Source organism: Gigantopelta aegis, chromosome 9 (assembly GCF_016097555.1).
Source record: "Gigantopelta aegis isolate Gae_Host chromosome 9, Gae_host_genome, whole genome shotgun sequence".
Lineage (NCBI taxonomy): Eukaryota > Metazoa > Mollusca > Gastropoda > Neomphalida > Peltospiridae > Gigantopelta > Gigantopelta aegis.
The window spans coordinates 74,353,632-74,379,114 of record NC_054707.1 but is presented as its reverse complement, the minus strand read 5'-3'; the positions used below and the strand labels follow the sequence as shown (position 1 = coordinate 74,379,114).

Genomic DNA, 25,483 nt, shown 5'->3' with positions numbered 1-25,483 from the left:
CCATTACTACATTTTTTCCTCAATAAATTAGACTTCTGTTGAGATGTATGTCATTTCAGAACATGTCATTGTACTATAAGGGGCTTGTGTATTTCCACACATACATAATATGACAATGACACCTATAATTTATGTTATTCGTGTTCATCTACGAACACAACAACACAGTGTCTAAGACTATCGATTTCATATCAAACAAACATCACGAAATCTTTAAAGATTCCACTTCAGTGGTTACACTGTGCCTCAGGAGTCGACAAACGCTAAGAGATAATGGTGGTTAGAAGACACGGTAACCATGGCGATACGTTGTCACGGTTACCGGATGTTCGTTAAAAAATCACAGTGAAGTGTGATATGAAAGTCACCAGATTATTTTTAGATATAATATTTCTATATCTAAACGATAAAACTATCATCGCCTTCAAATCGGAATTTGTGTACCAGAGTTGAAACACGGATATATACATTTGTTTATGAGTATGATTGTGCGTTTCCGCGTGCGTGCGCGTGTAACTTTTTAATTTCCCACACACATAGGCTGTTCACGTTTTTGATATTTTAATGTTCTTATATATGTTTCGTTTAATTATTTATATTTCCAAATAATTTTATTATTATTTTGCTTTATAAGTTAAATTTTCTATAAACTTAACGTTTTATTTTCATTGATTATTTGCTCATGCTTTTAAATGTGATATTTATATTAACGTTTTTAAAATTAACTTTAATTGTCAATATTAGAAAAACCCAAACAATTTAAACGCTTATAATATCAACGACGTTTCTTTTTAAGGGAATGTTATATACTTTTAAAAAAATTTAAATCCTAAATTGTTATGTATTCCAAGGAGTATCAAACGTAAAATTTTATATTATCTACGAATTTTTAAAAGTTTTAAACTTAATAAACCTAACCTTTTATATTCTGGCCTGACGTTGGACTGTTTTTTAAGTGCATGACATTGTATTATTACTCACTCACTTTGACCCGTTTTATTTATTTTGATCTAAATTTAAGCTCCTGTGGGTGCAGAAAGCTCCATGTCGACATTTGGGATCAAAATAGAGATCGTTTAAATCACGGTGCGGACCAATTTTGGTTAATATACAAACTCGCAAAAGTCCACAAATTCTTGTCTCTGACAGGCGCCGGGACAGGAGAAATTAACCCCGTGATAAATAACAAAATAATCAGTTTTCCCTTCACTATCCACCCGGCGTACGAGCATAGCTTAAACAAGCTCTGTTTACACAGGCCCGAGAACGCCTTGCCGATCCACGGGGCCATGAATAAAGGTAGGATTTAAGAACAATTAATAACACGAAACTGACGTTGGTTTTTATCACAATTACAATAAATGACCAGAGAAGCCAATAAACACAAGCCACTGGACAAGGGCTGAGACGCGGCCGCAAACATGAGCCTGTCCTCCTTCACCGTTTAATGTACGACTTCATTAGCCAGATAATCTACTGTATTATTTCGTGATTTATTCGCCCACAATACGAATGGGAAAACGTGGATTATCGCAGACCTAACTGATTTATTGTCGGTGTTCCTAACAAAGCATAAAATAAAAGCGAAAGATCTGTGTTCGTATTAATACAACTGGTAATAAATGACACTCTAATTGATGAGCTGTCTATTTGGTATGGAACAAAAATCACATGTAATGTTATGATATTAAAGTAGCACATCCGTCCACCGTAGTTTTATATTTTGTATTCTAAGAGTTTTATTGATATTCTTTGTGTAAGATACCCAAATGGCACGTCAATCCGCCATAGTTTTACAGTTTGTATTATGAGAATTATATTGATTTTCTTAGTGGAAGAAACCTAATTGGCACGTCAAAATACATAAGCCCCAACTATTAGAATATCCCTGTGTTAGAGATCATATCTTATTCATGTATATTAACATGTAGGATGGGAGTCATACGTTTATACACCGTCCCTTATGCGAGAATCGTCATTGTAATCTATATCAAATACACAATTGTGTTGAATAAATATTTTATCATTAAAATATTTAAAAACATTATGCGCTTTAATGCTTGAATTTAAGCCACACCTTGTTTGTCAGATCGTCAAAGAGACGGTTTATACATGCAATATTTTGTACATACATGTGTCATATTTTAACTACTACATGTACTTGTCTTAATAATTCCTAAAGCAAAAACTTCTATTCTCTTACGTTTATTTTAAGGTATATAAGGTGCGTCGTAAATAAATAATTTGTTCATGAAAAAGCTACCCACAATTTTCCGCATTCTTTTAGTATTGATTTTAAAAATATTTCGAATAGCAAAGTATTTAATTATTTGTAGACGAAAAACTGGTATTTATAATTTTGGCATTTGTAAGTTGTTACTGCCATTTATGGTTTGTAAGTTCAAATATCTTAAAAAGTTGATGTCCTGCAAAGATTTAACGTTTCTAATCAACAAAAGTTCAATGTTTTGATATTGTTAAGATAAAAAATGTAAGTACTGGTATTGTAATATTTATATGTTCTACGATTCAGGATATTATCCTATAAATATTTACAGTTTGTGTCCAGTAATCATTTAACATTTTTTGTCTTATAAAGATTCATTATTTGTGTCTTACAAAGTCCAAGATCTAAAGTTTGTGTCTTTTAAAGATTTGAAATTTGTGTTTATTAAAGATTCAATGGTTTTTCTTGTAAAGCTTAAGTGTTAGAGTTTTACAGATTCAAAATTCCTATCTGCTATATAAATATTCACTATTTGCTTCTTGTAAAATGTCAATGCTTATGGCTTGTAAAATCCAGTGTTTGTGTTTTGTCAAAATTCAGTGTTCATGACTTATCATTTTTATCTTTAAAAACTTCAAAGTTTAAGTGTTTGTATAGCTAAAAGTCAGTCTCTTTGTCTTATAAGAAATCTAACTTTGTGTCGGGTAAAGATTCAAAAGGATGTCTGACAAATATTCTTTCATTTTATATTTTTCAAACATCCATTGTTGCTTTATACATGTTCAACGTTTCTTTCATAAAACTTCAAAGTGTATGTGTTGTAAAGATTCATTATTTGTTTCTTGTAATATTTAAAGCATAAAAGTTTGCATTACAGTAAAAGTTTATTTCTATCTTTTAAGTTTGTCAACGAGCAGCATATATTTTTTATTTTTTATTTTTTTATTACATCATGAATTATGATTTCGCTATTCCAGTATCTAAAACGTCTTACTGAACTGTTGGTAGTCCAATTTCCAAAAGTTTTCTACTTACCTTTTCTCGTGATAACGAAAGTGGTAGAATGAGATATCTAGCATTAGGGAAGTCTGGTAGCAATGTTCCTGTTTTGGAGCTTAGAGAATATTTTCGAGTAAATCCACCCTGGAAAATAATACACAGCATGTACATTTTTAATTGGATATCCTTCTACTTAGTATAATACATATATTGTACATATTAATATATTAATTGAATATCTATTTATTTTGTTATTTTATATTTTAATTGCAGATGGCGCTATCACTAACCCAACAATATGACTAACCGACACAAAACCCACGCATCCATTTTGTCACGGGGATTCTATAATTCCCGTAACTGAATAAAACACGATTATCAAAATATCTCTCCTAACTGTATATCTATTAGATCTCTCTGTAACAGGCTGTTAAACCCTAGTATGGCTCGTCTCTAGGTATGATCAGAGATACGATCTTATATAAAGTATATATTATTATAGCACGTTTAGCTCACTAGAAACACAACAAAACACAATACACTTTGGAATCTGTATTAGCCTACGCTGACAAATGTACAGCCGTAGTAGTTAATTAATAACAGCAATAATAACAACCCAGAACTGATCACTTAATTAGTTAATCTCTAGGTGTCTAGTTACACAATATGCGAATCACTTCACCGTTACACCACACCCACACGTGTGATAATTGAGAAACGCTTCCAGGAGAAGTTAATTAAAAAAAGGAATTACAACACCATTCCTAACTGGTTAATTATTAATTAACCCTTACTACTCGTTCAGTAACGTGTGATAATTTAGGAACGCTTCCAGGGGAACTTAATTAATAAAGGAATTTCAGCTCTATTCCTAACGGGTTAATTTTTAATTAACCCTAACTACTCATTCAGTAACCTTGTAACACAAAATTAATACTGGTACCGATCACAATAAAGACAATAACCTACAGTGTACCTAGGTCTTCTAGGATGACTGGCTAAGCTTTATATTACCAAATACTCGTATAATGTTAGAACAAAAAGTCTACGATTTACTTCGTCAGATGACCGAAGACACTGTCTAAAGAATATTGGTATAATACAGTATTAAAATATTTAAAGTCACATCAATCACATCAAGGTTATACACAGAGCAGAAAATATATAATTACCAAAGTCCCGTCTGAACTAATATATTTCGTTCAGTGGACGACGTCCGTGATCCCCTGGAGCCTTCCTAATTCGTTCTCCTCGATATCTCTAAAACACTAGCTATTTATTATAAATCAGGATTTTGCCTGGGGGTACAAGGCGGTACCTTACGTATCATCTCATATTCTACCTCTACTAGAGTCGGAATATTTCTCTCTGATCGTCAGTCTGGCTGTCGCCAACCGCGAGCAATCTCCTGGCCATAAACAGCACTACCGGAGATATTACGTAATTACTAGCCACATGGCATCCGCACCTGGCTGGGTGTGTATTAGGCGTACCGACCGAGGACCGTCGCGCAGAAGTATTACGTAACAAGTTGCCCATCTGGGCTTAAGTGCAATGAAACTGCACACGGCCCTCTAACACAATTAAAATCGCCACAGGCGAAACAAATTTAAGAGCATGTTCTGTCACACATTTATTCATCCACTATCTATATATCTATAATAATAATAAATAATAATAATAATTTATTATTATTATTATTATTATTATATATAACATTATATATATATATATATATATATATATATATATATATATATATATATATATATATATATATATATATACATACATACAGTGTATAATGTCTGTATTTATGTATGTATGTATGTATGTGTATGCGATTGACAACAACAATGTACAGATGTTTATTTGTCATCAACACTTTTAATGAAACAATCTCTAAAAACGATTTACATCATTCTTTTGTCAGCATCAAAGTGTTTAACTGTCGTGATGCCTACCGCATTGCGTCCTGATAAAACATAAAAGACAAGTGAAATTACAGGGCATGACTGGATGGTCGTTTATAAATGTAATGTCACTTTCTAGATGTAGCAGATTTCTTTATCAGCGTCAAATAGCCTGCTCGAATAATTAATCTTCAGTCTTTTGTTGACCCAACCCAGATAGCCTTCTTTCGAAATGTGCCATTTACAGTTTCACTGACACTGAGATTAATTGATGACATTTTGAATAGGTGCAAGCATTTATGGCAAAAACGATATGAAAAGAAAAAGACACTTGAGTAATATTTTAGGGTTATATTTAGATATGTAGCTGTATCGTAAATGTATTTGTTATTTACTGAACGTTTTACTTTCTATTTGTATTTAGTTTTCAGGTGTGAAGTCAATATACTGGTAGAAAGAAATAAAGGAACACATGGTATTGTACACCAAGTGTTATTCATTACGAGAATTCGAATATCTATAAAGTAAAAAAGATGTCATACCGAACTCAATTTTACTAGTGTTAGAATAAATACCAGTAACACGGTTAACTTTCTGACATTAAAGAGACATACCCTAGATTTTAAACACTACGGCATATTTGTTTTACTATTAGAGCCATTTTTGATAACTTAACTCATACTACTTTACTTAGATTTTATTGTTTGGATTATCCATTTCCGTACATTCGAAGTGTTTTTGGTCATCCTGGTGTTTTTAATATCACAAAATGTATTTCTCATATTTTTAAAAACGCACGTGCGCCTGAGAGGTAACAGTTATGGAGTCGAGTTTTAGTCTATTTTTAGAGGGTATTTCACCATTTCAAAGTCACAGACTCATGTTTCACTATATTGTAACTTTATCCAAATGTGTTACAGGTTTTAAAAATTAACTAAACTTAGTGTTAATTTCCATGTGCTGAAACTAGGGTCTGGCCCTTTAAGGACGAGGGTTGACGTCACTATTTGATGTTACTATTTATGTGTTACTTTACTTTTTCCATCAATATCTTTGTTAAATGGGTGGTCGCACGGACTAGTAACCTATTAAATGACCCCACAAAATATTCTCAGCACAAATGTGTATTTATTCCGAAAAAGTACTGTACTTTAATTCTAGCATAATCGCGAATGCAATATCGCACTTGTTAACGATATATAACTAAATTGTGGATATGTAACTGTAATTCAGTAGCCATTACTATTTAAAATGTACATACAGCGGATTATGGTGGTTAGCGGTGACTAAAGAGAGATGTATATGAAATATATCTGTACAAGAAAACCGTCATCCATGATCTAGACCGTATACACAGTGGAATGGTAATTTGCTAAAACACTGCTTGATTCTATGAATCTCTATCTAGTTTCTGGTCTATAGGAAGAAAGCCACTCTGATGAGATCTTTAAATGAACAATACATGCTTCTGAACGCCACAAAGAGGACTGCCACTCCCAGACTGCTGTTCGGCAGTACGCATCCCACTAATACATAACAAATACAGGTGGCCCAGGGGAAACTGGCAACGTGACGCCCCGCCAATGTGTATGGTACGCAATATAACTACACTACACTCGTTTATAGGCACACAATTGTGGAACTAAACAAGTTATGCAAAATATAACCACTAACAACTAACCCACTGTCCTGGACAGACAGCCAAAATAGCTGAGGTGTGTGTGCCCAGAACATCGTGCTTGAGCCTTAATTGGATAATAAGTTGAAATAAATAAATATCCAAAATCGCGAAGGATATTAATATTGCATATACACTGTCTTGGCGGAAAACGTGTAGGTGATAAATTGGTGATGTTTAGTACCTCAACAGAATATCATGTTCATTATTTTAGTAACAAATTACAAACGGAGCTTGTAATCCGTTGTACTAAAATTTAAAGAGACAAAGCAGATTTAAAGTTAATTAAATGACATTCAAAGTTTGGGCACAATAAAAATAATGTTTGTAGGCAGCACAACAAATATTGAAAATAAACCCTTCATTTTATAATCACAATGTACAAACTCGTGATTTTGACAATAAACAAATATGAATTTTATATACTGTGTATATGTAACAAGTGTATTACATAAAATGTTGCATTTTCATACATTTTAATCTTGAAAAGAAATATGATTGTTTCAATCACATATATTTTAAACGTTAAAAAGACAAAATGTGAATGTTTGCTCTAAATATTTGTTGAATGCTGAAAAGACAACCATTACACAAACTTTGAATTTATGTGTGTGCAAGGGGATCGAGAAAAAGAGAGGGATAGAGGGAGAGAGAAGGAATGAAAGCAAAGAGGGAGAAGACTTGATGGCAGATACAAATGAATAGATACAAACTGGAGACACACATACACAGAAGAGAGAGAGAGAGAGAGAGAGAGAGAGAGAGAGAGAGAGAGAGAGAGAGAGAGAGAGAGAGAGAGAGAGAGAGAGAGTTATAAAGATGATATTATATAATTCTAATGTAAATTGTTCTCTATGTTTTGTTGATTCTCATATCATATGAGTGAAAATTTGGCGAGACACAAATGACGCAAAACAAAACTAATTGTTGTTTAACATGTTACGTGGTAGGGTATCGTACGATCACCACACCACGATCCTCGGTTGTGTGGACTACAGAAACCTGAGGTTGAGTTCTCTGGTTGCTAGCCACACAGGATCGTGGAATCACTGAAGGAAAGTGATGGGCACAGGGTAGATTGACCAAGTGTAAACGAGGATGTAGATAATGAAGAGTAAGAAACACCGACTTCCTAGAACTGGGCTACAAAGACTACGGATTATAAAAGGATTACTCTAAGGTGTGCGGTTTTATTTTCAAATGGGTTTGTTTGGAGCTGTCATTTGTAACTCAGTCCATGTCTAAGAGCTAGGATTAGATAAACAAATATACTGTTTGGATTTTTTTAAAGAGAAAAGTTTAATTAAAATCGTTTGTGATTAGAGTGGAACTTTACCAATTTTTCAATGCTCTCTTCTCTCTCTCTCTCTCTCTCTGGTTCTCTCTCTGTGTGTGTGTGTGTGTGTGTGTGTGTGTGTGTGTGTGTGTGTGTGTGTGTGTGTCTTTATTGCTAATAGCATACTATATATAATAAATTATAATATCTAATGACGTCAAATGGATTAGAGCTGTTTTCAGTGGCAAACCCTAAGGTGCTATGGCGCTCGATGATTCTCCAGTAATAATTTATAAACATCTACGTGTATTTGAACAATGTTTGTGAAATCCATTTGATCCGCACCCTTTACCTCACCCAGGTTTTGCTATTACTCTGGATTCGAATCTGTCTTTGGATAATGCTTTAGAACTTATTTTTTCTCAGTTTCTTTTTTTCCTGTTATTTCAAATGTTGACATTACTCTCTTGGTTAATGTACCCAGTTTACACCTAACTATTTCATTCTGGCAGTTCTTTTGATCTGTGTCCCCGTTTAAGTGCTGCTACAGGCAAAGTTTCACATTAAGTGAACAAGGCTGTATATCTGTTTAACAGGTAGCACCGTCCACCCTCGCACGGACGCGAGTGACTAATTGCAGACCCCCACTGCATTGAGACGAATAAAACGGATCAACTCAGATCCGAAATAATAATAAAACGAATTTACAGCGGCATTAAGAACACCAAGAGAACAGTATAAATCACACCCTGTGCATATCAAGACTCAAGAGGATAATAAAGATATTATAACACTAGTACATTTGGCATCAGGAAGTGCAATGCAGTTGGCATTTAATGATATACTTGGAAATAAATTAAGAACCACCTGAACTGTATTGTAGTCAAATCTGAACGAACCAACTGTAATGCATGGTCAGGGCCGTATCTTTTGCATATTGCAGAGTCGAATGGGTATTTGGCCAAATAGTGGTTGATTCTATGAATATCTATCTAGTGCCTGGCCTATAGGAGGACAGCTACTCCCGACGGTGCCGAGATAGTTTAAAGGGACATTCCTGAGTTTGCTGCAATTTTTAAGATGTTATCGACTAACAGAGACTTTTTAAGGATTGTAATTACATATCAAATATAGTTGTCTGCATAAAGTATAAGTGGCTGTATATTAAACATGTTTCTGATCGTTCTAATATTTGTAATAAGTTAAATTTCAATTTATTTCCTAAAAATTATTTTCTCATACGTACGAAATTATTTGAAGACAAAATCCAGTTTGGGCTTCTTACAAATATTAATACGACCAGAGACATATTAAATATACAGACACTGATATTCTAAACAAAATATATTTAATATGTAAGTTTAATCGTAGAAATATGTTATTAGTCGGAAACATCTTACAATGCAGCTAACTTATGAATGTCCCTTTAAATCTGGTATTCAGAGTTTTTATATATCCAGTATCTACTGGGTATTTACTGAGACGGCGTGAATTAATTACATGTTAGAAGCACGTCAGTGTGATTCCAGCTTCATAGTTAATTGCCTACAACTGTTCGTGCATATCTAAGGATTCTGTCTTTTTCTCTAGAATACTTTAAATAACGAATGTCACTTGCTGTTAATCTCTGTCAACATCCCATGTATTCACATAACATTAAGTTCAGTGTTTTATATGCAGAAATGTTCAAAATTGCATGCGAAATATAAGTCACATGATCAAAACTAGTAAGTGGTGCTTAATTAATTTCCAGGTGTATATAACTATTCTGATATAACAAAGTGCAATGCATTGGAAATTTAAAAAGGCACTCAATTTGACATAAGGCTCTTGCACAGTGAAGGTTATATTAGTGGGGTAATGAGGGGGCCACTTTGGTGAAGGTTATATTAGTGAGGAAGCACTTGTGACACTTTATCCACTATACACTGATTGAACGATGATTTACAAGCCGGTCTCGTCAAAACCGAAATAAACAACAAATGTATTGCTTTTAGGGGCACGTAATTGAACAGAAATGCACGTGCGTTCTCGTCGATACATAAACAAACTGTTTTGACTACTACTTATAAAATATTCCTTGCTGCTAATTGAAAACTGTAACGGGTTTCATCTAAGACTATATGTCAGAATTATTAAATTCTTGACATCCAGCAGCAGATGATTATTACGTCACTGTGCTCTAGTGGTGTCGTTAAACAAAACAAACTTGGTTTTTTAAAAATAATTTGATTATGTCCCTTTGGCGCATTCTTTAACGCTTCATCCGTCTGTTTTCAACTCCGTGTCATCATATTTAAGTCAGTACAGATAATTCGATTGTTTTACTTTTCTTCTGGGCGTGAAATGCTCGTGTTCTTTATCGTGGTAAATTTAGACCAACTTGTCTTGGTTTCTACTGTGGTCTCCTTGTCAACATCGTTCTTAGCGGTTCTTAACAGTGAATGATAAAGCTTTCTTCCTTCCAAGGAAGAATTACTCTTTCTTTGAAGTCTGTTAATCGAGGAGGCAGCTGGGTGATAACACGAACGAGAAAAATGATAACAATTTAAAGCCCGTGTGTAAATATGGACGTGATAGCTTTCAAACATTTATAACCAAATTTTTGGGAGGTTCTTGATATGATGTTTTCGCTATCACAAAATGTTGTCAAGAATTACATGTAAAAGAAATACTGGAACCCCTTTTATTGCTTGTAAAATATTTATATTGTAAAATGTTGGGAGAGACCTTCATAACGCCTGTTGGCCAATCCCCAGACTGCTACTGTTTTTGAACAGCAATAAATATTGTTTAAACCAACCACTTTGAAAAAGTGCAATTAATGTTATAGCTCCTGTCTTTCGACAATAGGCAGTAATTTGTTTTTATAATTCATTACGAAAACAAAAATCCTTTGTAAAAACATTTCCCATCGGTCGTATAACTTGGCGTAACTAGGACCGAAAGGTTATGTGGAAACGTCCACAAATTATCTCTTTTCCGAATTTTTTTTTAATGAAACGTGGAGGTGGGGTGGTTACCAGAGGTCTTGTTAGTGATTTTGTATTGTAAACCTCACCATATTGTTATGCTATAAAGACAAAACATAATCATTGAATCCAGCACGTGCCCCACAACTGCTTTTACTGACTGTGGGATGGTGCATATAAAAGAGTCCTTGCTGCTAATCGAAATAGTAACCAATGGAATGGCAGTAGCGGGTTTCCTCTCTTATTATCTGCGTGGTCCTTAACCATATGTCCAACGCTATATAACCGTAAACAAAACTGTATCTATCAGCCTCCCTTCCCCCCCCTCTCTCTCTCTCTCTCTCTCTCTCTCTCTCTCTCTCTCTCTCTCTCTCTCTCTCTCTCTCTCTCTCTCTCTCTCTCTCTCTCTCTCTCTCTCTCTCTCTCTCTCTCTTAATAGAATGAATGTCAAATATTCAAAACTTACCTCACTCTTGAGTTTGCATCCAGAAAACCTGAAAGATAATGTGTACCATAATAATATATTTAATTAAAATAGTATGTTAAAAATATTTGCTTTTGAAGTAAGGTCCTTTCAAAGAAAATGTATATATACAAAAATGTATCGTTTACTTTTACTTTTTGACAGAATTCATAGAGTCACAACTAGTTCAAACAAACGAAATAACTATGTCATAATCAGAAAATAATAAATTTGTATTTACAAAATAATCAAGTCGCATTTTAGAGATAATAAAGTCGTAATTAGAAGATAATCAAATCGTAATTTCGAAATAAATAATTCATAATTAAAACTAATCAAGTCGTAATACCAAGATACTAAAGTTGTAATGACAATCAACTCGTAATTTCGGGACAATAAAGTTGCAATTATAAAATTGCTGAATCCTAGTTCTACAAGATAATTAATAACTAAAAATCGTCATTACGAAATATTTCTGTGTCATAATTACAAGACGTCATTCTGCTATACTGTTCTAATTAAAATGTAAATTACAACATAATAAAGTCGTAATTTCGAAATTACTGTCATACACATAAAAACAACATTTAGTAGTAGTAGTAGTAGTAGTAGTAGTAGTAGTAGTAGTAGTAGTATATAAAATGTTTAATGTACTATGTTGTATTCGAATGATGATTATAATATGATTTTTCTTTTATCTCAAAGTAATCGTGTTTCATAGTTTTTACATATAATTACATATCAATATTAGTTTTCTTCTATTTGCTTTCTCAGCTGGGGATTGTCCTGTGACATCCAGCTATACTTTGTCTAATGTAAACACCTTGTGCAATATTAGACTCCAAAAGGTAGTCTAATTTATCAAGTCGAGTATAATTTACTGATTTATCTGCTTAAAAGATACATATATAAATACATATTCTTTTGATGATTATACAAATAAGTCTTCGCGCATAAGAAGTAGAAGGGAACTTTCCTTTTGTCGCCTTTTGTGTGACGGCGACTAGCTACAGATTTATTGCATGATTTACAAGTTCCCAGTATTTATGAATGTGAAGGACTATTAAACATTAAAAGTCAATTTAGTCGTGTGAAGACGGTAATAAATTTATGAGGCAAAATACGGAACTATATGTACAGAAGGATTTATTTAAAGAAACCAACTGACCTGAAACTTAAACCTCTGTTTCGATGAAACATCATGACTGCACTTACCAGGTAACTTGTGAAGGGCCAATTAAAACAGTAAAATAATAATCATAAATGTTCTCAGTATTGTCAAGTGTTTTATATTTTTTTGCAATAAAACGATCGACTGCACTTTTGGTTTCACATTGCAATATAGTTTAAATGGGTCAATTAAAACTGTAAAATAATAATCATAAATTTTCAATATTTTCAAGTGACATACTTTTGTAATTTTGCAATAGAACGACCAATTGCTGTTTTACATTCATGCTGCAATACAGGTTAAGTACATTACCAGTCTGGGAGACAAGGGAGATGGACAGTCAGATGAAGGCAAACAGACAGACAAGTTCAAGTCCTTTATTTGCCAGGTTATTGATGTCTTTATTGTTTTCAGTTGTTAATAGTTCAGTGAGCCAAAATACGCTTGGACGTCTGTGGTAACATTGTTTAATATACTTATTCCTCAAATCATTCATAGCTGGGCAAATAAGAATAAAATGATATTCGTCTTGTATATCATTAGAGTTACAAATACTGCAAATTCTTTCGGCCCTGTCAAATTTTTTATACCTTCCGGTTTCTATATTTAATTTGTGTGCACTAATTCGGATCTTTGATATTTCTGTTAAGTGATTTAATGGTATGGGTTTTCTAAGATATGTTTGTAGCTTGAATTCAAGTAACAAACTTGTATATAGAGTACCTTTCGGTGAAGTTGTTATTCGACTAAAACAATGTTGTTTAAAATTATCGTAAATTCTTTCCTTAATTATATTATATTCTCTGTTACCAACATGTGGTATGTTCCATATATAGTTTAGTCCAAGCCTATTTAGTTGTTTGACTTGTGTTACCCAGATACCCTTTAATCGTTCCATTTCCTCATATATAGCTAAAAGGATACAATTTTCAGTATTTCGTATTTTAATCCAATATTTAAAATTTCTTAATTTTCTCATAATATACAGAGGAAAACGCCCTAACTCACTATATATAAATTCATTACAGGCCCCTTGTTGTACTCCAAGTAGTTTTTTACAGAATTTTGTATGAACATTTTCAACATCCCTTGCACAGTGGAATCCCCAGACCTCTGACCCATAACTAAGAATACTGTTAACATAGGTGTCAAAAACAGATAGCATTGTTTCAATTATAAAATAATGTCTTTTGCATACGTTTAATAATGAAACCAAGGCTTTTCTTCGCTGATCAGCGAATCGTTTTAAGTTCGATTAAATTTAGCGTTATAACAAACAGACAGAAATAATGTTTTATTCCAATGAGCTCTCTCCTGTACTAGTTTGTATTTAATAAACTGGTCTGGGAATGGCAGTCCTCTTTGTGGCGGCTCAAGAATTATGCATTGTACAATAAAGAATTTCATTGGGAGTGACTGTCCAATAGACGAGGCACTAGATAGAGATCCACGGAATCAACCACTATTTGACCAAATTCCCATTATGCAGAGATGCGGTCTTGATCACAGATCGTTCAGATTGTATAACGGTATCAATAGAGCACATGAAGTAATTAATCATCGGTTACTGAACATCAAACATCTGTTAATTCAGAAACGCAATCTTCTGAGGAAACTCGCAACATTTTTCCATTAATAGTAAGGAATATTTTATACGCACTTTCTGACAGACAGAACAGCGCATACATCAGCCTTTGATATACCAGTCGTGGGGGCACTGGTTGGAACGGGGAAAACCAATTAATTCGCCGTGGAGGTTCAATCTTGCAACATAAGCAGACGAAAGCTTTATCGATTGACCTAAAAATATCTCGCCCTCAAGCACACAGTAACAAAGCAAGACGGACAGAGACAAAATCAGGAGAGACAGGCAGACAGGATTATTGTATTATCCGAGCGAGAGCGAGGGTAATACATGAATCCTGACACGAGTTTCGTAAAATCAGTACGATTCACATGCGAGTGTAATAATTCTTTATTATCCACATTATCCAACACATTATTTTCCTGAATAACAAGCTAGGATCATGTCAAAACGTTTCAAACATGACTAAAAAGAGACGACGAAACAACGTCATTGAAAGAAAGAAAGAAATGTTTTATTTAACGACGCACTCAACACATTTTATTTACGGTTATATGGCGTCAGACATATGGTTAAGGACCACACAGATTTGGAGAGGAAACCCGCTGTCGCCACTATATGGGCTACTCTTCCGATTAGCAGCAAGGGATCTTTTATTTGCGCTTCCCACAGGCAGGATAGCACAAACCATGGTCTTTGTGTAACCAGTTATGGATCACTGGTCGGTGCAAGTGATTTACACCTACCCATTGAGCCTTGCGGATCACTCACTCAGGGTTTGGAGTCGGTATCTGGATTAAAAATCCCATGCCTCGACTGGGATCCGAACCCAGTACCTACCAGCCTGTAGACCGATGGCCTACTACGACGTCACCGAGGCCGGTAAATAACGTCATTGTGATAAGCGTTTACACTGGGGAAGCCGCATTAAGTTATGACGCCGCTTCCCAAAATGACGTCATTCGATGTGCACGTGAAATCATTATTACACATATGAGTCATACTGGTTATATTTCCCTGAATATCTTGAACCATGTGGATAATAAAACATATTATAATAGAGTTATGTATACTTACCTCGTTAGACCCTTGCCGTTGTATACAGAGTGGTAATATTGACTGGTTTCCCGAATTCCGATTCCGTAATAGTGATATCTGCATCAAAAATATATACTAAATTATGCAAAATAATCATTGCAAAAAGCTGTTATTAAAATTGTTTTAAAATAAGTCAGGGGTCGAATTTTACGCTATTCCGCTGTTCCGCAAATAGTAAATTTCGAAACGGAATAGTAAAAGAATTCTTCCAATAATTCGTCATGAAAGTGAAAATAAAGCATGGAATACCGAAAATCGCCTGCGACTATTCCGCTTACGCTTTTTCTTCAGCTACATTTTTCTGCATAACAAATCCTCGCGCCTTTCTCATGCACTTAACCGGCACACAAAATAAACGTCTTTTTGATCGAGACTAATGTTTGGAGTGAGTTCGTTTATAATTCCAGCTAGTATGTATAGACTGGTATATAAACAATTGTTCGTTATGTAATGTTGTACAGGGCGACGTAGCACAGTCAGAAAAACTAGTGGTACATTAATAATTGAAGGGATAGTACATGTTTAGACGGAACAGTGTTTTTTGAAATTCACTATTCCTTTGGGATAGTGGTAAAAAAAAAAAAATTCAACCTCTGTAAGTCAATATGCAACCAACTATTGCAAAATGTACATTGGTGTAATTAATACACTGAACGTCACAGAAAACGAACAAGTCACATGTGTAGTTGTAAAAAGGACATGAGAAGAAAAACTAATATATTTAACAGATTTTTTTAAAAATTGAATGTATTCTTGTATGCAATAAATAACCCAAAATTGTATACAAGGGCTGTGGTTATTGTGTGTGTTTATAGCAACCTCTTACAACCGATAGAAATAATAACCTAAAATTTCCAATCGACAACCCGATTGTCATAAAAAAAGATGGAATAAATATTGTTTGAAACAAAATAGGGTGGTGCGTTTACAGTGGACACAATATATTTATACTGTCTGTAAAATTATATTGTCATCTCTAATTTGTTTTCGACGGCATATAACCGTAAGTAAAATGTGTTGAGTGCGTCGTCAAATAAAACAGTTCCTTCCTTCCTCTAATTTGTTTATATCCTACACATGAGGTAAATCTACTCGCATGAAATACACCATGGTAAAATATTGGGGGAGGGGGGCTGAAATTATAATATATAATACAAGTGCAGAGGTCGCCTGTCGTGAAATATCGCACGCTCGTCATTACAGTCATGACAAACAACTGCTATGGGTTGGGGGGGGGGGGGGTGTATACAAATATCTGATATATCAGCTATGATATTCTGGTGTTCTGTATTTGATATAAGCACAAAAAGAAATGGAAATGAAATCAATTGTTTTAAATGTATTAATATCGATCAGTATACACGATGTCATTTTAATGACATTGTATATCACGACCGTCGTAACAGTATACTAAACAAAAACAAAAAACCGTTTCCTTCAGTTTATTTTAAAATAGTTACTTTTAATCTGGTGTTGTTGTTGTTGTTGTTGTTGTTGTTTTTGTGTGGGTTTGGGTTTGGTTTTGGTTTTTGTTGGGTTTTTTGTTTGTTTGTTTTTTGTTTGTTTGTTTTTTGTTTTTGTTTTGTTTTGGAGGTTTTTTTTTTTGGGGGGGGGGGGGGGGGGGGGGTTTAATCATCAATGTCCTGTGAACATTTTAGACCCATATTGACAGTCAATTTATCGAATTAGTTTTATCATGAAAACATATACTAGTATATTAAAACATTCGCATTTCTTTTGTAGCTCAGTGTATATGTTAATGTCGCTATTGGCCAGAAATATCGTACATTGCTAAATAGAGGACTTGCACTTTTAATGTATCAATAATTTCAATGTTCTATCTTGTAAACACGTAAATTTAATGTATCATAGTACTGGTACATGTATGATGTTTAACCTACTTTGAATGACCCCTGGTTCCAAGCCGTCTTGTTGTTAAATGAGGGAACTTTTGTCTAATTGTCTGAAATACGAAAACAAAACATGCATCAAGAGTAACATTTAAATAACTGAATTATTACTTGCATGCAAGTAAATCCCAGTTCTGTTTCGTGAATGGACTCTTTTTCAAAATCGTATCTCTGCATAAGGCAGAGTCGAAAGACCTACCGACCGATATAGGCAGGCATACTGATAAAAACATGGATACGTGTGTAGAGATTTGTCATATGAAATTTCGCAAAGATGGATGTTGTACTCTGTAAAACAAAATGGGCCGAATTTTAGAAGCCTGTTTTTCTTAGACCCAAGAGTTTAAACACGCGTGTAAGACATAAACAGGTGTTTAAGCATTGTGAATGTATGTAGTTACACACGTGTAAGAGATAAACAGGTGTTTAAGCATTGTGAATGTATGTAGTTACACGCGTGTAAGACATAAACAGGTGTTTAAGCATTGTATTGTGAATGTATGTAGTTACACGCGTGTAAGAGATAAACAGGTGTTTAAGCATTGTATTGTGAATGTATGTAGTTACATGTGTGTAAGAAATAAACAGGTGTTTAAGCATTGTGAATGTATGTAGTTACATGTGTGTAAGACATAAACAGGTGTTTAAGCATTGTGTTGTGAATGTATGTAGTTACATGCGTGTAAGACATAAACAGGTGTTTAAGCATTGTGTTGTGAATGTATGTAGTTACACGCGTGTAAGACATAAACAGGTGTTTAAGCATTGTATTGTGAATGTATGTAGTTACACGCGTGTAAGACAAGCTTTGTAAATTCGGCCCAGTGTGCTTTGCATGGTAGACATTACGTTTAACTAAATGTTACAGGCAGTTACAAATGTGAATGGTGAGCGTCTATTATAATGTATGGTACAACCAATACCGTAAACGTTCACTAAGTACATCACCAATGACAAGAACACCTTTTAACTAATATTTACAAATTACAAATTAAGTTACAGTCTAAACTCGGCAATCGTTTTAAAACCAATCTAACCACAACGAAATCAGAAGATTATCTGAAACTTTTAAATTGCTTTAAACAAAGGATTTAACTGGCGTAAACATGGTTACACATTGCAGAACATCAGGCCAAAACCTCTTACCAAGAAGTAAACTTAACACTCTCTGCAGCCATTCGATTGCCAAAGTTTTTGTTTAAAAGCATTCTAAATTATATTAGACAAAACAGGGCTAAACTCACCTGCGGGCAATCGAGGGGCTATTTGAAATTTAAGCACTTCCGAACAAAATGTAAATATCCTGTGAAACCATTATCAAGTTATGCAATTACCCAGCTCAGTGGTAGGGTAGGTGGAATCTGTGGTTCATTCCTGCCCACCAAAGCATGTTTAGTCTGTACAAAACCATATCGGCCAACCATAAAGGTTTGCTTTATCAGATGCCATTGTTCGATGATGGACATGCAATCGCTATTACCAAAAATACAGCTGGGTGGGCTTTTCGTTTCATTTTTAAAATTACAATATAGATGTGCTTACATTTTCTCGCTTAGAATATGAATATTATTTATATATTCATTGCATATCAATTCGTTCTAATGTTGGTATTATCTTGTTAATGATTTCTGCATACAATAATTGTGTATGCAACAATTTATGTATTCATCAAATTGTTAAACAAAATTTGAAATAATTGAATCAAAAGGAAAATCAAAGGTACATGTATTATCGATGTAATTCTTTATATGGTTACTGCATTTTTGTTATGCTTTATAAAAAATGTTATTACTCTGATGTATTATATTTGAATAAGATTAATGTACTGTCTGTTTTAATGGCTACAAACACTGGACAACCCCTTTAAATATATGTTTAAATATACAGCTTTAAACTGAACAATTGCAGCTTTAAACTGAAAAAAAGATGGACTCCTACTTTTCCAAATGTTGCAGCACACGCTGGGTCCAGCTCCTCCTTGCGGCAGAAGTCCAGATAGTGAGCGTAGAGAATACACCGTGGTAGACACACACCTTGGCAAACGCAGTAGTTTTCTTCAAGCCTGGAAATACCAATACAATATATACTGGACAACAAAAGAAAAGCAAATATTAATTTAGTTTTCTTTAATTGATTTAAAATTATTCAGCTTGAATACCATTAGGTTTTGTGTCTATTAAAATGACCAATGTCTTCGGCATATCTTCGCGTTTGTTTTGTTGTGTAGTATATAATATACAATTTAATTAAAACGTTTAGTTAAAAACAAACAACAACTAAAAAAGTCACGAACTGTAAACTCTACTTAAGCAAGGCTAAAAAACGGTTACAAATAACTGTATACAGAGATACAAGTGTATGCACGCCTATATATATATAACTTTAAATTAAATACATGTATTGTTGTTAAGTAAAATTAGTGTCAGTTCCTTTTGTACAATATTTAGTTCAATTTTTATTTATAGTGGGTTTGTATTTATATAATATTATATTTATTACTAATATGGACAAATATTGCAAATAAGATACAATTGTATGTAAGTAGTTATACTAATTTTTAAAACAAACAAAAATCATATTAACCTTTCCTTAATATTCTAATGGTGATATCGTCATAGTGTAAAAGGATAGTTCGTAGTAAACTAATCTATAGTTATGACGTTAAGTGTGCAACCATGGAATGAAAGCCGCTATGTGCCGTTTTACAGTGGGTAAACTTTGAAATTACAAGTAAACATCTAATTCAGGTGCGAATTCAGCGGTGGGTACTAGGGTACACACAGACTCGAATTTCCGAAATGGGCCAAATATTCATTGCTTAATTAGCAAAATCAAAAATAACGGGGGATGGGGCAGTACATTTTTAGGGCATATAAAGTGGCGACCTACATTGACACAAAAGGGGCACGTCTAGACTTAAAGGTACTTATTGTTATTGTTCAGAGGTGGGGTGGGAGGTGATGAACTTCACTCCTCTACTTCTACGTACAACCGTGATCACATTTAAAAACGTATATCTTAACATAACATTAGACTATCAGAATAAATACTGAATTTTCTAATGTACTTTTTCTTTCAAATTAATTACATGTACATTGTATGCACTTTCATATCTTAAAAATACGACAACTCTTTTTAAGAGTAAGTTATGATAAATTGGGTGACAACGTCTTTGAAGTGGAGATTTACAGTGACACGCAAATACACCGACTGACCCCCAGCTTGTTAGCTTGTTGGTAGACTGTTCTGCAAGCTGACAAACACGACTAAGTATCTATGTAATGGCGGTATGGCGTGTGCGGGTGTCTTGTGTTACACGGTGAGGGAAACATGTCTCGTACCCACTAAAGCCGACACTTGCTATGATATCAACATCAACGACAACTTGACGGGGTACTTCACGAACTGATCTAAGAACATTAGCAGGAATTGAACGTTTCGAAAAGTCGAAACGTAATCTATGTTCTACAGTATTAGTCTCGAACTGTTGATAATTATGACGACGATGATGACAATAATGATAGTGACTTACAAAAAATCCTATCATAAATAAAAAAACGTATACATTTTTAATGCATATATATATATATATATATATATATATATATATATATATATATATATATATATATATATATATATATATATATAGATAGATAGATAGATAGATAGATAGATATATACTAGTAATTGCTTTCATATATAATGCATTACACATAAAAGTTGAGGCGACTATGTAGTATTTTTAAATACTGCTGTCATGGTGAAATCGTGGAATAAAGTTGTGTCACCTAGGACAGTGCAAGTATTGTTGAAATGCTGTTTTTAAAACATATTTACAAAAGTGGTAATTAGTTTTCTTTTGTACATTTTCTATATGACCATATGAAATATTTTGATGTTATATAATTACTTTTTTACACAGCTGCTGTATGTTTTAATCCTGAGATTCTTCCCGTAGCGTGACTCGATATATATATTAGTGATCAACTCGCAACTAACTTGCAACTTGCAACTAACTCGCAAAAAACATTTATGATGGGTGCACTAATTTTCAAGTAACATTTCGATTCAGTAATAATAATCGTTTCTACCTTTTTTTCTTTTTTTTTTAGCTATGTTGAAGAGAAAATAGACTGTTATAATTTACGTTTGGACACAATAAGTGGAAGCAATAGTATGACAAATCTGAAGACCTTATTTCAGATCTGAGATATCAGACAGCACTTGGAACATTTTAATATCGACTACCTTATATAACAATTTGAGATGTATAAAATAATAAAATAAATATAGTAGAAACAAACAAACAAAACAACAACATAACTAACTAAATAACTAAATAAATAAACGAAAACACCCTAACTATGGAAATGACAAATATTCCTAAAATATGGGCAACTGTCCGGTTTTATTGGTATTCAAGGACGACTTTGACTTTTTATCAACTTCGTTATCATCAATGAAAGTTGAATTAATCTCCGGCTCTACCAGCACAGAGCTCGAGCCACACAGCCATGTGACAGACACGGGTGCACCATCCCCAAACCCCCAGTGGTGGCTTTGCTTTGATCACAGATGAAAGACAATCAGATAGCCACCCTGTATGACATGGAGAGGGATTACTGTTTTAGCATCCGAGTTTGTGACGGTGTTTATCCGAGAAGGGCGGCACGACCAAATCTGCCCTAGAATTTGTGTGTGAACTGTAGGAAAACACGAAGTGTCATTATTGCATTTTAAGAGCAAACATCAACCACTCAAACTGAGTTTAGACTTGGCCGGATACCGAGTTTAAACTCAGTTTGCATGTCGTCAAAGGAAATTACAAAACCAGTAATCGTATTCAGGTGAAATATCAGGGGAAGTTGAAAACCATGTACACAACAATTGGGTTTTTTAATGCAATAGAAAATATTTCAGCCAATCTCTGTAGACGACTAAATCAAAGAGATAACTGACAACGGAAACAAACGAACGCAACCAACTGAATCCATATATTGTGAATTAACCGCGTTATGCTTGTGACAAGAAATGTGATTCCATTAAGATTGAAGGTTCTTTAAGAACAGGAGGAACAGTTACCGTAATAAAAGTCTGGCCTTATCAGAATTTTTTTATCTTTTTTCTTCACTGCCAAACCCAAAATTCGAAACATATTTCATTCAGTTTATTTGGAATAAAAAGCCTGATAAAATGTCTTTTTAAAAAACCCCATTAATTAGGGATTACCAAATGGTAGATTAAGTGCAGTAGATGTTAAACGATTTTGCAACGCATATACATCTAAACATAAAATAAACGCACAAGTAAAATGGCATCATATTTTGGGAATAGAGTTCTGTGACAAATTATGGAGTAATATATATATATTCTCCCTTTCAAGTTAACTACGGACACAGAGCTTTGCTTTTTCTGAACAAATAAGCACTTGCTAATATAAGATTCAAGCAAATGTGAATTTTGTCATAAGTTTAGTGAAGATAAATGCACCTGTTTTGGTTAAGTAAACATGTGAGGGAAACATGTCTCGTACCCACTAAAGCCCACACTTGCTATGATATCAACATCATACTTTATTCACTAAACAGATATTATCTTCTAGAAATTTAAATATACGTACAAACTTTCTAAGAGCAAATAATGACACTATTCAGTAAATTAAATTAATCGAATATTTACCCAGTGTTTACATACTATATGATATGATATAACGCCATACTTGATTTGTATTTATAGTTTAAACTATCGTTAGCGGAATCGCCAAATGTGAATTAAAGGTGAATTTGGTGGGGTTTTCTGAAACAAAAATTGTTCATTGCTAGTAGGTTTCGTGACTATGTATATTTTGCATGTTTTATACTTTGATGTGAAGTTTTGTTTATACAATCCCCCTGTAAACCATCATGTCACATGTGTATATATCATTATTTTTTGTATTATCCTAATATGTCGTTGCTGAACAGCCAGAGTGAAATAAACTGTTTTGTTTCTATTGTCTGTGGCGCTTTCTGCCCTCACATGTTTTGATAGTGATTCATGAGTGCATGCCATCCCAACTATATTTATTCCAATGACATCTCTGTCCTATGTTAGTTTTGGTTTAGTAAACTAGTCGAGAGTAGCAGTCCTCTTTGCAGTCCTCTTTGTATTGTAAGCAATCCCCTCGGGAGTGGCTGTCATCCAATAGACGAGGCAATAGACAGAGATTAGTGGAATAATCCACTATTTTGCCAAATGCCCATTCGACTCGCGAATAACGATTTTGTCGTTCAGATTTGCTATACAAAAATATGAAATATTAATAATAGCTTGCTGATATATATTGATCGTATTTGTGTTAAATACTTTGATGCTATTTTCGTAAATAAAATGTGTTGAGTGCGTCGTTAAATAAAACATTTCTTTCTTTGATGCTATTTTCGTAATCTAGATAAGAATTCATAAAACATTGTCACTTATTTAATTAAGTTATTCTATAAATGAACTTAGTACAACAGATAACTGGGATACTTTTTAGTAAACAATGTTCGGTTCTAGTTTAATGTTAAACAAAGCTAAAATAAAAAATGTTTTCAGGTGTTTAAATTTGCATTGTCCTTTATTATTATTATTATTATTATTATTATTATTATTAACTTTACTTTGTGTTATAATAAACACAACTGTTATTGCATCTTTCATTCGTTATGTGTTTTGCAACATTTGACCAACAGAATTTATTGTACGTCTTACTGCTTCTTCTTTCTATAGAATATAAAATATAGAAACATTTTTGCATTTTATAAATAATAATTTGATTTGTTTTAAGATTGGATAAGCAAATAGTAATTCAAATTTAAACGTTTCTCAGTACTGTATTTTAAGCGCTTCAGAATATTTTAAACGTTTTATAAACTATATGGCTAATTCAAACGTCAATATTGTTATGTCATGTGTTACTGAATTTTATTTTCATTTTAGACACAACGATGGGGATAATAATCTCAAGAGAAAATTACATTTAGAAACAAAGAACACTCGACAGTGAATTCCTCCATGATAACCAGCGCACACACAAAACACATTAATACAACATAGTTTATCTCATACATTACATAACCGAGATACATTTCCTTTCAGCTTTAATTGTATGTTTGTACTGTTATTATTAATTGCACGACTGTGTTTTTCTGACTTCAAACGTAAGTAGATAGATTAACAACAGACGTAAAATTAAATGTACACAATGACATCTTTAACCTTTAAGGATCAAGAAGAGTTTATGTTAATGTCTCTGTACATTTTAAAACATGGCGGTTATCGATTTTTAGGGGAAATAATCTACCCGCGAAGACTGTTGTCGCCAGAGTATTAAAAACAGAATCAGTCTACAATCCTCTACTGCAGAAAAACATCTCCCGCAATATGTTTATCTTGACGTGTAAATTTGACTCGTGTATCAGTACTTTACAGTCAAATAGCAAAGTTAATAGTTGTGAAACGTATAAATATTTTGTTGTATTGAATGCAACATTGATCCACGTTGTCGACGGCATGGGCGTACGGGCTCCCATTTTTGTAGGGGGCAGGCCGATTTTTGCCCGAATTCAACGAAAATACCCGAATTTAAATAAGAACATTTATTCGTATTAGCAATTTGATGATTAGTCCCCCCCCCCCCCCCCCCCCCCCCCCGGTCTCGTACGCATATGGTCGACGGAATGGTTGGATGTAGATTAGTGGTTCAAATGTTACCTGAGGTGTGATGGGTCGTAGGGTCGATCAGCCTTGGTGGAATCGTCTTTTGTTGTTCTTGGTCTTTTCTGGTTGGTGTTTTCTTTTTAATTATTATTATCATTAAATATGATTACTACCTTCCCAATCAATCCCACACGACTATACCCAGTTCCAGCAAATATTATATTATGCTTTGTGTCAATAATTCAACGACAAAGGAAGGCTGTTTTGGCAACAATTTCGTATATCAAGATCTGGGACCAATTTCACAAAACATCTACGACTAGCAGTTATACCGGGCATACGTTTACACGTGTTTGACATCTATTTCACACTGAAAATTTACACCATTACGGAAGATGGAGCATTTTAATGACACAAGAAAATGAAATATGTGTACTTAAAACTATATTTGTTGTACTATGATAGTTATATGAATTGTGTTTTAGTCGTAGATTTACGTTTACGTGCA

The 25,483-nt window shown here is 33.7% G+C and overlaps 1 protein-coding gene across 1 annotated transcript in view; it reads right to left on the bottom strand.

Annotated features, from left to right (window-relative positions):
• Positions 1-25,483, bottom strand: part of LOC121381754 (DNA-binding protein RFX6-like) — a 72,642-nt gene that overhangs the window by 17,947 nt on the left and 29,212 nt on the right. Inside the window, exons 3-7 of the mRNA XM_041511102.1 lie at positions 19,231-19,354; positions 17,284-17,345; positions 15,362-15,439; positions 11,532-11,559; positions 3,263-3,370 (exon numbers count right to left, since the gene is read on the bottom strand). Coding sequence (XP_041367036.1) covers positions 3,263-3,370; positions 11,532-11,559; positions 15,362-15,439; positions 17,284-17,345; positions 19,231-19,354 — 400 coding nt within the window. The remainder of the gene's footprint in view (positions 1-3,262; positions 3,371-11,531; positions 11,560-15,361; positions 15,440-17,283; positions 17,346-19,230; positions 19,355-25,483) is intronic.